Source organism: Cetorhinus maximus, unplaced genomic scaffold, assembly GCF_964194155.1.
Source record: "Cetorhinus maximus unplaced genomic scaffold, sCetMax3.hap1.1 HAP1_SCAFFOLD_791, whole genome shotgun sequence".
Lineage (NCBI taxonomy): Eukaryota > Metazoa > Chordata > Chondrichthyes > Lamniformes > Cetorhinidae > Cetorhinus > Cetorhinus maximus.
Window position 1 is genome coordinate 39,902 of NW_027596733.1, and position 12,337 is coordinate 52,238.

General features: G+C 50.6%; 1 protein-coding gene across 1 annotated transcript in view; it reads right to left on the bottom strand.

The window, feature by feature from the left end:
- Window positions 1–1,139: 1,139 nt before the first annotated feature.
- The window catches only part of LOC144674750 (transforming growth factor beta-2 proprotein-like), a 125,709-nt gene continuing 114,511 nt past the window's right edge, over window positions 1,140–12,337 (bottom strand). Inside the window, exons 5-7 of the mRNA XM_078535970.1 lie at window positions 3,788–3,953; window positions 3,139–3,292; window positions 1,140–1,298 (exon numbers count right to left, since the gene is read on the bottom strand). Coding sequence (XP_078392096.1) covers window positions 1,140–1,298; window positions 3,139–3,292; window positions 3,788–3,953 — 479 coding nt within the window. The remainder of the gene's footprint in view (window positions 1,299–3,138; window positions 3,293–3,787; window positions 3,954–12,337) is intronic.

The window sequence follows — 12,337 nt, forward strand, 5'->3', positions numbered from 1 at the left end:
TGTTTACAAACGTCTTAATTACAGGCGTTTTTAACAAAAAACAACACGATTCAAAACAAACACACAACATGAACAGCAAAGAGGAAGGAAAATTAAAAAGCCGACACTTAACACAGTGGATAATTCTCAGAAGACGCAGCGGGTAAGGGTCAGTAACCGTGGAGACGGAGCGAGGAGGTCGGTCGAGGGTCTGGGCCTAGCGTCGCGACAAAGCCTGCTGCCCCTTTCCACATCAAGATGGAAGATTGGCCCGGCTCAGGGGGGGTCCCTTTGTGATTGACAAATGCCCGGCCGGCTTTCTCCACCCCCTCCCACCCAACCCAAACCCAAACCCAAACCCAGCTTGGCGGGTGGGTGAAAGCGCGGGATTGAAGAGGGGGGGTCGAGGGGGCGGGAATCGAGCTGACGTCGAATGGTTGGGGTGGGGGTGGGGGTGGGTTGGTGGTGCGTTGGGGTTAGGTGGGGGTGGGGGTTTGGGGTTGGGGGTGGGGGGGTGGAGGGGGTGGGGGGTGGTGGTGGGGGTGGGGTGGGGTGAGGGTTTGGGGTTGGGTTTGGGGGTGGGGGTGGGTTGGGGTGGGTTAGGTGGGGGTGGGGGTGGGGGTTTGGGGTTGGGGGTGGGGGGGTTGGGGTTGGGGTTGGGGGTGGGGGTGGGGGTTTGGTGTTGGGTGGGTTGGTGGTGGGTTGGGGGTGGAGTGGGGGTGGGGGTTTGGGGTTGGAGGTGGGGGTGGGGGTGGGTTGGGGTGGGATGGGGGGAAGGAAAATGGTTGGTTGGTCGGGCAGTTGGTTGGTTGGTTGGTCGGTTGGTCGGTTGGGCGGTTGGTTGGTCGGTTGGTTGGTCGGTTGGTTGGGCGGTTGGTTGGTTGGTTGGGCGGTTGGTTGGGCGGTTGGTTGGTTGGTTGGTCGGTTGGTTGGGCGGTTGGTTGGTTGGTTGGTCGGTTGGTTGGTCGGTTGGTTGGTTGGGCGGGGCCTCTCAGGCCTGGTGACCAGCGGCCGGAGGGGGGAGGTCGAAGGTCGGAGGTCAGAAGCGATGAGGCCTTCAAATGGGAGTTGTCAATCACCGCACCCCCCCACCTCAAGCCAGTCCCAGACCTCCCCACCCCCACCCCCGTTCCCCCCCTCCCCACCCCCCACACTCCGTCTCATCTGCACTTACACGATTGCACGCTCATGTCGGACAACTGAGCGACCTTCGCCTTGCGGCCCACGTAGTACATGACGGCCAAGGAGTCCAGGTCATTGGCCACACAGCAGGGGGCAGCTGAGGCCTTGGGGTTACGGGACCTGTAGAGGTTCAGGACCTGGGGCACAAACGGGAGGTTGGGGTGAGGAAGAAAGGTCAGTGGATTAACAAAAGAGAAGGCTTGCATTGTTCATGTCAGGACATCCAAAAACACTTTACTGCCCACAGGTCACAGGTGAATATTCCGGCCTCTTGCCCATCCCCCCGATTCCCCATCGCTCCAACATTGGCGGCCGGGCCTTCAGCTGCCTGGGGGCCCTGAGCTCTGGAATTCCCTCCCTAAACCTCTCCGCCCCCTCTCTCTCTCTCTCCCCGTCTCCCTCTCTCTCTCCCCGCCTCCCTCTCTCTCTCCCCGTCTCCCTCTCTCTCTCCCCATCTCCCTCTCTCTCTCCCCGTCTCCCTCTCTCTCTCCCCGTCTCCCTCTCTCTCCCCCGTCTCCCTCTCTCTCCCCCGTCTCCCTCTCTCTCTCTCTCTCCCCCATCTCCCTCTCTCTTTCCCCCGTCTCCCTCTCCCCGTCTCCCTCTCTCTCTCTCTCCCCCGTCTCCCTCTCTCTCTCTCTCTCCCGTCTCCCTCTCTCTCTCCCCGTCTCCCTCTCTCTCTCTCCCGTCTCCCTCTCTCTCACTCTCTCTCCCCGTGTCTCACTCTCTCTCTCCCCGTGTCTCTCTCTCTCTCTACCCGTGTCTCACTCTCTCTCCCCGTGTCTCTCTCTCTCTCCCCCCCGTGTTTCTCTCTCTCTCTCCCCCCCGTGTTTCTCTCTCTCTCTCCCCCCGTGTCTCTCTCTCTCTCTCCCCGTGTCTCTCTCTCTCTCTCCCCGTGTCTCTCTCTCTCTCTCCCTGTGTCTCTCTCTTTCTCTCTCCCCGTGTCTCTCTCTCTCTCTCTCCCCGTCTCTCTCTCTCTCTCTCTCTCTCTCTCCCCGTCTCTCTCTCTCTCTCTCCCCGTCTCTCTCTCTCTCTCCCGTCTCTCTCTCTCTCTCTCCCCGTCTCTCTCTCTCTCCCCGTCTCTCTCTCTCTCTCCCCGTCTCTCTCTCTCTCTCCCCGTCTCTCTCTCTCTCTCTCCCCGTCTCTCTCTCTCTCTCTCTCTCCCCGTCTCTCTCTCTCTCCTTTAAGACTCTCCTTAAAATCGACCTCTTTGACCGAGCTTTTGGTCACCTGTCCCTAATATGTAGCAGGATTTACGTTTTTCTAAAGTGCCTCGGGACAATGTTCAACGTAAACATATGTTTTTGTTTCTCAAACGCGGCGGCCAATTTGCGCACAGCAAGCTCCCACAAACAGCGACGTGATAATGACCCAGACCACCTGGTTTTTTTTTTAGTGATGTTGGTTGAGGGATAAACATTGGCCCCCAGGACACCGGGGAGAACTCCGCCCTCCTCACCACCCCCACCCCGCTGCTCCTCTTCCAATCGTGGCCGCGGGATCTTTTACACTCACCCGAGAGGGCCCCTCGGTTTCGCGCCTCATCCTGAAAGAGGGCGCCTCTGACTGTGTGGCACTCCCTCAGTATGGGTCGCAGGAGCATCCTCCTTGATTCGGGGCTCTGGAACGGGCAGGATGGAACAGGTCGACCCTCCTGAGAGCAACATCCACTGCGGATGCACAAAACCGGGGACCTTCCTGCTCTTTTTGACCCAGTACCACAGCCAGGAGTCGGGGATACAAGTGGATCGCGGGTGAGGTGGGTGCTGGTGGTGATAGCGGGGTAGGGTGTGCAGAGAAGTCGGTCTACTTGACTCAGCGCCCCGAACGGCCATTTTGGTTACTTGCGTGCCCACGAAATCACCGAGCGCGATGCCACATGCAGTCGAATAGCTCCCCGGACACCAGAAGGTGGGGAGGGCCCTTCGGGGGAGAGGGGGTTGCGGGGTTGTGGAGGGGTGGGGGTGGAGGGGGCCTTACTTTGCCGTGCAGGACGTCCGAGCTCCACAGGTAGGGGCAGGGCCCTCCGCAGAAGTTGGCCTTGTAACCCCTCGGCTCCCGGATCCACTTCCAGTCCAGGTCCCTCCGGAAATCGACGTAGAGGCGGTGGAGGCAGCATTCGTCTTCGAGGTTCCTGCGGGAGGGACAGAGGGAGCGTCAACCACAGCAAAATAAGGACAAAATGGCATCCTCGTCGCCCACCAACTCCCACGAAATCCCCGACCGCGATGCCCCATGTAGTCGAATTGCTCCGAGCCCCTGGGACGAGGCCTTACTTTGCCATCCTCTCTCTCTCTCTCTTTAAACCCTGGGGTGCAACCGATTCACTCTCCGCCCCACCCCCACCCCCACCCTCATTCTCCATCCCTGGACATTCAACTGGGGGGGGCAGCACCCAGGGTCACCGGAACAGATTTGCCAACCCCCCCTCCCCCGGTCTTAGTCCGAAGTGGATGCCGGGGTTGACTGTAAGATGTGGAAGGGGGGGGGGGGTGGGGGGGTGGGGTGGAGAGGTTGAGACCGCCCCACACCTCACCCCCCTCTCCCACCCCCCTCCCCCCTGCCCCCTCACTGTCCCACTGCCCCCACCCCCTCCATCCCCTCCCCTCCCCGTCCCTTCGGCCCTCACCTGGAACAGACGTCATTGTCGGCCGAGCGCTTCCACCTCAGCCCGTTGTACAGGGCGACCCTCCGAGGGGTAGGGAGGAGGGTGAAGAGGAGGTGAGGGTTCCTCAGTGCCGCCAGCCGCTGTAGCCTGGGCCGCTTGTACTCCTTGTAGGGGTCATCGTCGATACCTGGGGATCAGGCAGAGCCCAGTCAGTACAGACACGGCGCACGGACGCATGAGAAGCGTCCCCTCCCTCCCCCACCCACCCACCCACCCACCCCCCAACCCTGACGCGGGGCTGTTCAACCGGGTGTGGCTCCAGGCAATCCAAAGAGAAGAGGTGGGGGGGGAGGAGGCGATGGGATGCAGAGCTCGAGCCAGCTGTGGCCAGATGCAGAGGGCGGGATCTCTCTCTTATTGCTGAGCGGCACTTGCTCAGCAATAACCTGCTCACTGACGCCCAGTTTGGGTTCTGCCAGGGCCACTCAGCTCCTGACCTCATTACAGCCTTGGTTCAAACATGGACAATGGAGCTGCACTCCCGAGGTGAGGTGAGAGTGAGTGCCCTTGACATCGAGGCAGCATTTGACCGAGTGTGGTATCAAGGAGCCCTAGCAAAACTGGAGTCAATGGGAATCAGGGGGAAAACTCTCCACTGGTTGGAGTCATACCTAGCGCAAAGGAAGATGGTTGTGGTTGTGGGAGGTCAGTCATCTCAGCTCCAGGACATCACTGCAGGAGTTCCTCAGGATAGTGTCCTCGGCCCAACCACCTTCAGCTGCTTCATCAATGACCTTCCTTCCGTCATAAGGTCAGAAGTGGGGATGTTCACTGATGATTGCACAGTGTTCAGCACCATTCGCGATGACTCATACTGAAGCAGCCCATGTCCAAATGCAGCAAGACCTGGACAATATCCAGGCTTGGGCTGACAAGTGGTAAGTAACATTCGCACCACACAAGTGTCAGGCAATGACCATCTCCAACAAGAGAGAAGCTAACAATCACCCCTTGATGTTCAAAGGCATTACCATTGCTGAATCACCCACTATCAGCATCATTGGGATTACCATTGACCAGAAACTGAACTGGACTAGCCATATAAATACTGTGGCTACAAGAGCAGGTCAGAGGCTGAGAATCCTGTGGCAAGTAACTCACCTCCTGACTCCCCAAAGCCTGTCCACAAGTCAGGAGTGTGATGGAAAAGGTGTTGATGTTTTACAGGACGCTGTTTTACAGGACGCTGTTTTATTGGATGCTGTTTTACTGGGCGCTGTTTACAGGACGCTGTTTTACAGGACGCTGTTTTACAGGACGCTGTTTTACTGGGCGCTGTTTTACAGGACGTTGTTTTATAGGATGCTGATTTACTGGGCGCTGTTTTACAGGACGCTGTTTTACTGGGCGCTGTTTTACCGGGCGCTGTTTTACAGGATGCTGTTTTACTGGGCGCTGTTTTATTGGGCGCTGTTTTACTGGGCGCTGTTTTACAGGACGCTGTTTTACAGGACGCTGTTTTACAGGATGCTGTTTTACTGGGTGCTGTTTTACAGGACGCTGCTTTACTGGGCGCTGTTTTACAGGATGCTGTTTTACTGGGCACTGTTTTACCGGGCGCTGTTGTACAGGACGCTGTTTTACTGGGCGCTGTTTTACAGGACGCTGTTTTATAGGACGCTGTTTTACTGGGCGCTGTTTTACCGGGCGCTGTTTTACAGGACGCTGTTTTACAGGACGCTGCTTTACAGGACGCTGTTTTACTGGGCGCTGTTTTACAGGACGCTGTTTTACAGGATGCTGTTTTACAGGACGCTGTTTTGCAGGGCGCTGTTTTACAGGGCGATGTTCTACAGGACGCTGTTTTACAGGATGATGTTTTACAGGACGCTGTTTTACGGGGCGATGTTTTACAGGACGCTGTTTTACGAGGCGATGTTTTACAGGACGCTGTTTTACGGGGCGATGTTTTACAGGACACTGTTTTACGGGGCGATGTTTTACGGGGCGATGTTTTACAGGACGCTGTTTTACAGGACGCTGTTTTACGGGGCGATGTTTTACAGGGCGATGTTTTACGGGGTGATGTTTTACAGGACGCTGTTTTACGGGGCGATGTTTTACAGGGCGCTGTTGTACAGGGCGATGTTTTACAGGATGATGTTTTACAGGACGCTGTTTTACGAGGCGATGTTTTACAGGACGCTGTTTTACGGGGCGATGTTTTACGGGACGATTTTTACGGGGCGATGTTTTACAGGACGCTGTTTTACAGGACGCTGTTTTACAGAACGCTGTTTTACGGGGCGATGTTTTACGGGGCGATGTTTTACAGGACGCTGTTTTACAGGACGCTGTTTTACGGGGCGATGTTTTACGGGGCGATGTTTTACGGGAGGCTGTTTTACGGGACGCTGTTTTACGGGACGCTGTTTTGCAGGACGCTGTTTTACGGGGCGATGTTTTACAGGACGCTGTTTTACGGGGCGATGTTTTACGGGGCGATGTTTTACAGGACGCTGTTATACAGGACGCTGTTTTACAGGGCGCTGTTTTACAGAACGCCGTTTTACAGGGCCATGTTTTACAGGACGATGTTTTACAGGACACTGTTTTACAGAACACTGTTTTACAGAACGCTGTTTTACAGAATGCCGTTTTACAGGGCCATGTTTTACAGGATGATGTTTTACAGGACGCTGTTTTACAGAACGCTGTTTTACCGGATGCTGTTTTACAGGACGCTGTTTTACAGGACGCTGTTTTGCAGGACGCTGTTTGAAAGGACGCTGTTTTACAGAATGCTGTTTGGCAGAATGCTGTTTTGCAGAACGCTGTTTTGCAGAACACTGTTTTGCAGAATGCTGTTTCGCAGGACGCTGTTTTACAGGATGCTGTTTTACAGGATAATGTTTTACAGGATGCTGTTTTACACGGCCATGTTTTACAGGATGATGCTTTACAGGATGATGTTTTACAGGATGATGTTTTACAGGACGCTGTTTTACAGGACGCTGTTTTACATGATGATGTTTTACAGGATGATGTTTTACAGGGCCATGTTTTACAGGATGATGCTTAACAGGACTATGTTTTACAGCATGATGTTTTACAGGATGCTGTTTTACCGGACGCTGTTTTACAGGATGCTGTTTTACAGGACGCTGTTTTACAGGGCAATGTTTTACAGGGCAATGTTTTACAGGATGCTGTTTTACAAGACGCTGTTTTACAGAACGCTGTTTCATAGAACGCCGTTTTACAGGGCCATGTTTTACAGAACGTTGTTTTACAGGACGCGGTTTTGCAGGACGCTGTTTTACAGAACGCTGTTTTACAGAACGCTGTTTTGCAGGACGCTGTTTTGCAGGACGCTGTTTTACAGGATGATGTTTTACAGGGCGATGTTTTACAGGACGCTGTTTTACAGGATGATGTTTTACAGGATGCTGTTTAACAGGGCCATGTTTTACAGGATGATGTTTTACAGGATGATGTTTTACAGGACGCTGTTTTACAGAATGTTGTTTTACAGAATGCTGTTTTACAGGACGCTGTTTTGCAGGGCAAAGTTTTACAGGGCAAAGTTTTACAGGGCAATGTTTTACCGGATGCTGTTTTACCGGATGCTGTTTTACAGAACTCTGTTTTACAGGGCGCTGTTTTACAGGATGATGTTTTACAGAACGCTGTTTGACAGGACGCTGTTTAACAGGACGCTGTTTTACAGGACGCTGTTTTACAGGACGCTGTTTTGCAGGACGCTGTTTTGCAGGACGCTGTTTTACAGAACGTTGTTTTACAGAATGCTGTTTTACAGGACGCTGTTTTGCAGGACTCTGTTTTACAGAACGCTGTTTTACAGAACGCTGTTTTGCAGGACGCTGTTTTGCAGGACGCTGTTTTGCGGGGCGATGTTTTATGGGGCGATGTTTTACGGGGCGATGTTTTACAGGGCGATGTTTTACAGGACGATGTTTTACAGGACGATGTTTTACAGGATGCTGTTTTACAGGATGATGTTTTACAGGAGGATGTTTTACAGGACGCTGTTTTACAGGACACTGATTTACAGGACACTGATTTACAGGACACTGATTTACAGGACGCTGTTTTACAGGATGATGTTTTACAGGATGCTGTTTTACGGGGCAATGTTTTATGGGGCGCTGTTTTACAGGACGCTGTTTTACAGGACGCTGTTTTACAGGACGCTGTTTTACAGGGCAATGTTTTACAGGATGCTGTTTTACAGGACGCTGATTTACAGGACGCTGTTTTACAGGGCAATCTTTTACATGATGCTGTTTTACAGGACGCTGTTTTACAGAACGCTGTTTACAGGACGCTGTTTTACAGGACGCTGTTTTAAAGAACGTTGTTTTACAGAACGTTGTTTTACAGGACGCTGTTTTACAGGACGCTATTTTGCAGGACGCTGTTTTGCAGGACGCTGTTTTGCAGGATGCTGTTTTGCGGGGCGATGTTTTACAGGGCGATGTTTTACAGGACGCTGTTTTACAGGATGCTGTTTTACAGGATGATGTTTTACAGGGCGATGTTTTACAGGACGCTGTTTTACAGGACGCTGTTTTACAGGATGATGTATTACAGGATGATGTTTTGCAGAACTCTGTTTTGCAGGACGCTGTTTTACAGGACGCTGTTTTACAGGGCGCTGTTTTACAGGGCCATGTTTTACAGGATGATGCTTTACAGGATGATGTTTTACAGGATGATATTTTACAGGATGATGTTTTGTTTTACAGGACGATGTTTTACAGGACCATGTTTTACAGGGCCATGTTTTACAGGGCCCTGTTTTACAGGACGATGCTTTACAGGATGATGTTTTACAGGATGATATTTTACAGGATGATGTTTTACAGGATGATGTTTTACAGGATGATGTTTTACAGGGCCATGTTTTACAGGATGATGTTTTACAGGGCCATGTTTTACAGGACGCTATTTAACAGGGCACTATTGTAAGGGGCGATGTTTTACGGGGCGATGTTTTACGGGGCGATGTTTTACGGGGCGTTGTTTTACGGGGCGATGTTTTACGGGGCGTTGTTTTGCGGGGCGATGTTTTACGGGGCGATGTTTTACGGGGCGATGTTTTACGGGGCGATGTTTTGCGGGGCGATGTTTTGCGGGGCGATGTTTTACGGGGCGTTGTTTTGCGGGGTGATGTTTTACGGGTCGATGTTTTACAGAACGATGTTTTACAGGACGATGTTTTACAGGACGCTGTTTTACAGGATGCTGTTTTACAGGACGCTGCTTTGCAGGACGCTGCTTTGCAGGACGCTGCTTTACAGAACGTTGTTTTCCAGAACGTTGTTTTACAGGACGCTGTTTTACAGGATGCTGTTTTGCAGGACGCTGTTTTGCAGGACGCTGTTTTACAGAAGGCTGTTTTACAGAAGGCTGTTTTACAGGACGCTGTTTTACAGGACGCTGTTTTACAGGACGCTGTTTTGCAGGACGCTGTTTTGCAGGACGCTGTTTTACAGGACGCTGTTTTACAGGATGATGTTTTACAGGACGCTGTTTTACAGGACGCTGTTTTGCAGGACGCTGTTTTGCAGGACGCTGTTTTGCAGGACGCTGTTTTACAGAAGGCTGTTTTACAGGACGCTGTTTTACAGGACGCTGTTTTACAGAAGGCTGTTTTACAGGACGCTGTTTTGCAGGACGCTGTTTTGCGGGGCGATGATTTACGGGGCGATGTTTTACAGGGCGATGTTTTACAGGACGCTGTTTTACAGGACGCTGTTTTACAGGGCCATGTTTTACAGGGCCATGTTTTACAGGATGATGCTTTACAGGACGCTGTTATGCAGGACGCTGTTTTACAGGACGCTGTTTTACAGGATGATGTTTTACAGGACACTGTTATGCAGGACGCTGTTATGCAGGACGCTGTTTTACAGGACGCTGTTTTACAGGACGCTGTTATGCAGGACACTGTTTTACAGGACGCTGTTTTACAGGACGCTGTTTTACAGGACGCTGTTTTACAGGACGCTGTTTTACAGGACGCTGTTTTACAGGACGCTGTTATGCAGGACGCTGTTTTACAGGACGCTGTTTTACAGGACGCTGTTTTACAGAACGCTGTTTTACAGAACGCTGTTTTGCAGAACTCTGTTTTACAGGACGCTGTTTTACAGGACGCTGTTTTACAGAACGCTGTTTTACAGGACGCTGTTTTACAGGGCCATGTTTTTCAGGATGATGCTTTACAGGATGATGTTTTACAGGATGATGTTTTACAGGACGCTGTTTGACAGGACGCTGTTTAACAGGACGCTGTTTTACAGGACGCTGTTTTACAGGACGCTGTTTTGCAGGACGCTGTTTTGCAGGACGCTGTTTTACAGAACGTTGTTTTACAGAATGCTGTTTTACAGGACGCTGTTTTGCAGGACTCTGTTTTACAGAACGCTGTTTTACAGAACGCTGTTTTGCAGGACGCTGTTTTGCAGGACGCTGTTTTGCGGGGCGATGTTTTATGGGGCGATGTTTTACGGGGCGATGTTTTACAGGGCGATGTTTTACAGGACGATGTTTTACAGGACGATGTTTTACAGGATGCTGTTTTACAGGATGATGTTTTACAGGAGGATGTTTTACAGGACGCTGTTTTACAGGACACTGATTTACAGGACACTGATTTACAGGACACTGATTTACAGGACGCTGTTTTACAGGATGATGTTTTACAGGATGCTGTTTTACGGGGCAATGTTTTATGGGGCGCTGTTTTACGGGCGCTGTTTTACAGGACGCTGTTTTACAGGACGCTGTTTTACAGGACGCTGTTTTACAGGGCAATGTTTTACAGGATGCTGTTTTACAGGACGCTGATTTACAGGACGCTGTTTTACAGGGCAATCTTTTACAGGATGCTGTTTTACAGGACGCTGTTTTACAGAACGCTGTTTACAGGACGCTGTTTTACAGGACGCTGTTTTAAAGAACGTTGTTTTACAGATCGTTGTTTTACAGGACGCTGTTTTACAGGACGCTATTTTGCAGGACGCTGTTTTGCAGGACGCTGTTTTGCAGGATGCTGTTTTGCGGGGCGATGTTTTACAGGGCGATGTTTTACAGGACGCTGTTTTACAGGATGCTGTTTTACAGGATGATGTTTTACAGGGCGATGTTTTACAGGACGCTGTTTTACAGGACGCTGTTTTACAGGATGATGTATTACAGGATGATGTTTTGCAGAACTCTGTTTTGCAGGACGCTGTTTTACAGGACGCTGTTTTACAGGGCGCTGTTTTACAGGGCCATGTTTTACAGGATGATGCTTTACAGGATGATGTTTTACAGGATGATATTTTACAGGATGATGTTTTGTTTTACAGGACGATGTTTTACAGGACCATGTTTTACAGGGCCATGTTTTACAGGGCCCTGTTTTACAGGACGATGCTTTACAGGATGATGTTTTACAGGATGATGTTTTACAGGATGATGTTTTACAGGATGATGTTTTACAGGACGCTGTTTTACAGAACGCTGTTTTACAGGACGCTGTTTTACAGGGCCATGTTTTTCAGGATGATGCTTTACAGGATGATGTTTTACAGGATGATGTTTTACAGGATGATGTTTTACAGGGCGATGTTTTACAGGACGCTATTTAACAGGGCACTATTGTAAGGGGCGATGTTTTACGGGGCGATGTTTTACGGGGCGATGTTTTACGGGGCGATGTTTTACGGGGCGATGTTTTGCGGGGCGATGTTTTGCGGGGCGATGTTTTGCGGGGCGATGTTTTACAGGGCGATGTTTTACAGGGCGATGTTTTACAGAACGCTGTTTAAAAGGACGCTGTTTTACAGGACGATGTTTTACAGAACGCTGTTTAAAAGGATGCTGTTTTACAGGACGCTGTTTAAAAGGATGCTGTTTTACAGAACGCTGTTTTACAGAACGCTGTTTTGCAGAACGCTGTTTTGCAGGACGCTGTTTTACAGGATGATGTTTTACAGGATGCTGTTTTACAGGATGCTGTTTTACAGGGCCATGTTTTACAGGATGATGCTTTACAGGATGATGTTTTATAGGACGCTGTTTTACAGGATGATGCTTTACAGGATGCTGTTTTACAGGATGATGTTTTACAGGACGCTGTTTTACAGGACGATGATTTACAGGAGGATGTTTTACAGGACGCTGTTTTACAGGATGATGATTTACAGGATGATGTTTTACAGGACGCTGTTTTACAGGATGATGATTTACAGGATGATGTTTTACAGGACGCTGTTTTACAGGACGCTGATTTACAGGACGCTGTTTTACAGGATGCTGTTTTACAGAACGTTGTTTTACAGGGCAATGTTTTACAGGATGCTGTTTTACAGGATGTTGTTTTACAGGACGCTGTTTTACAGAACGCTGTTTTACGGGACGCTGTTTTACAGGACGCTGTATTACAGAACGCTGTTTTACAGAACGCTGTTTTACAGGGCAATGTTTTACAGGGCAATGTTTTACAGGACGCTGTTTTACAGGATGCTGATTTACAGGACGCTGTTTTACAGGGCA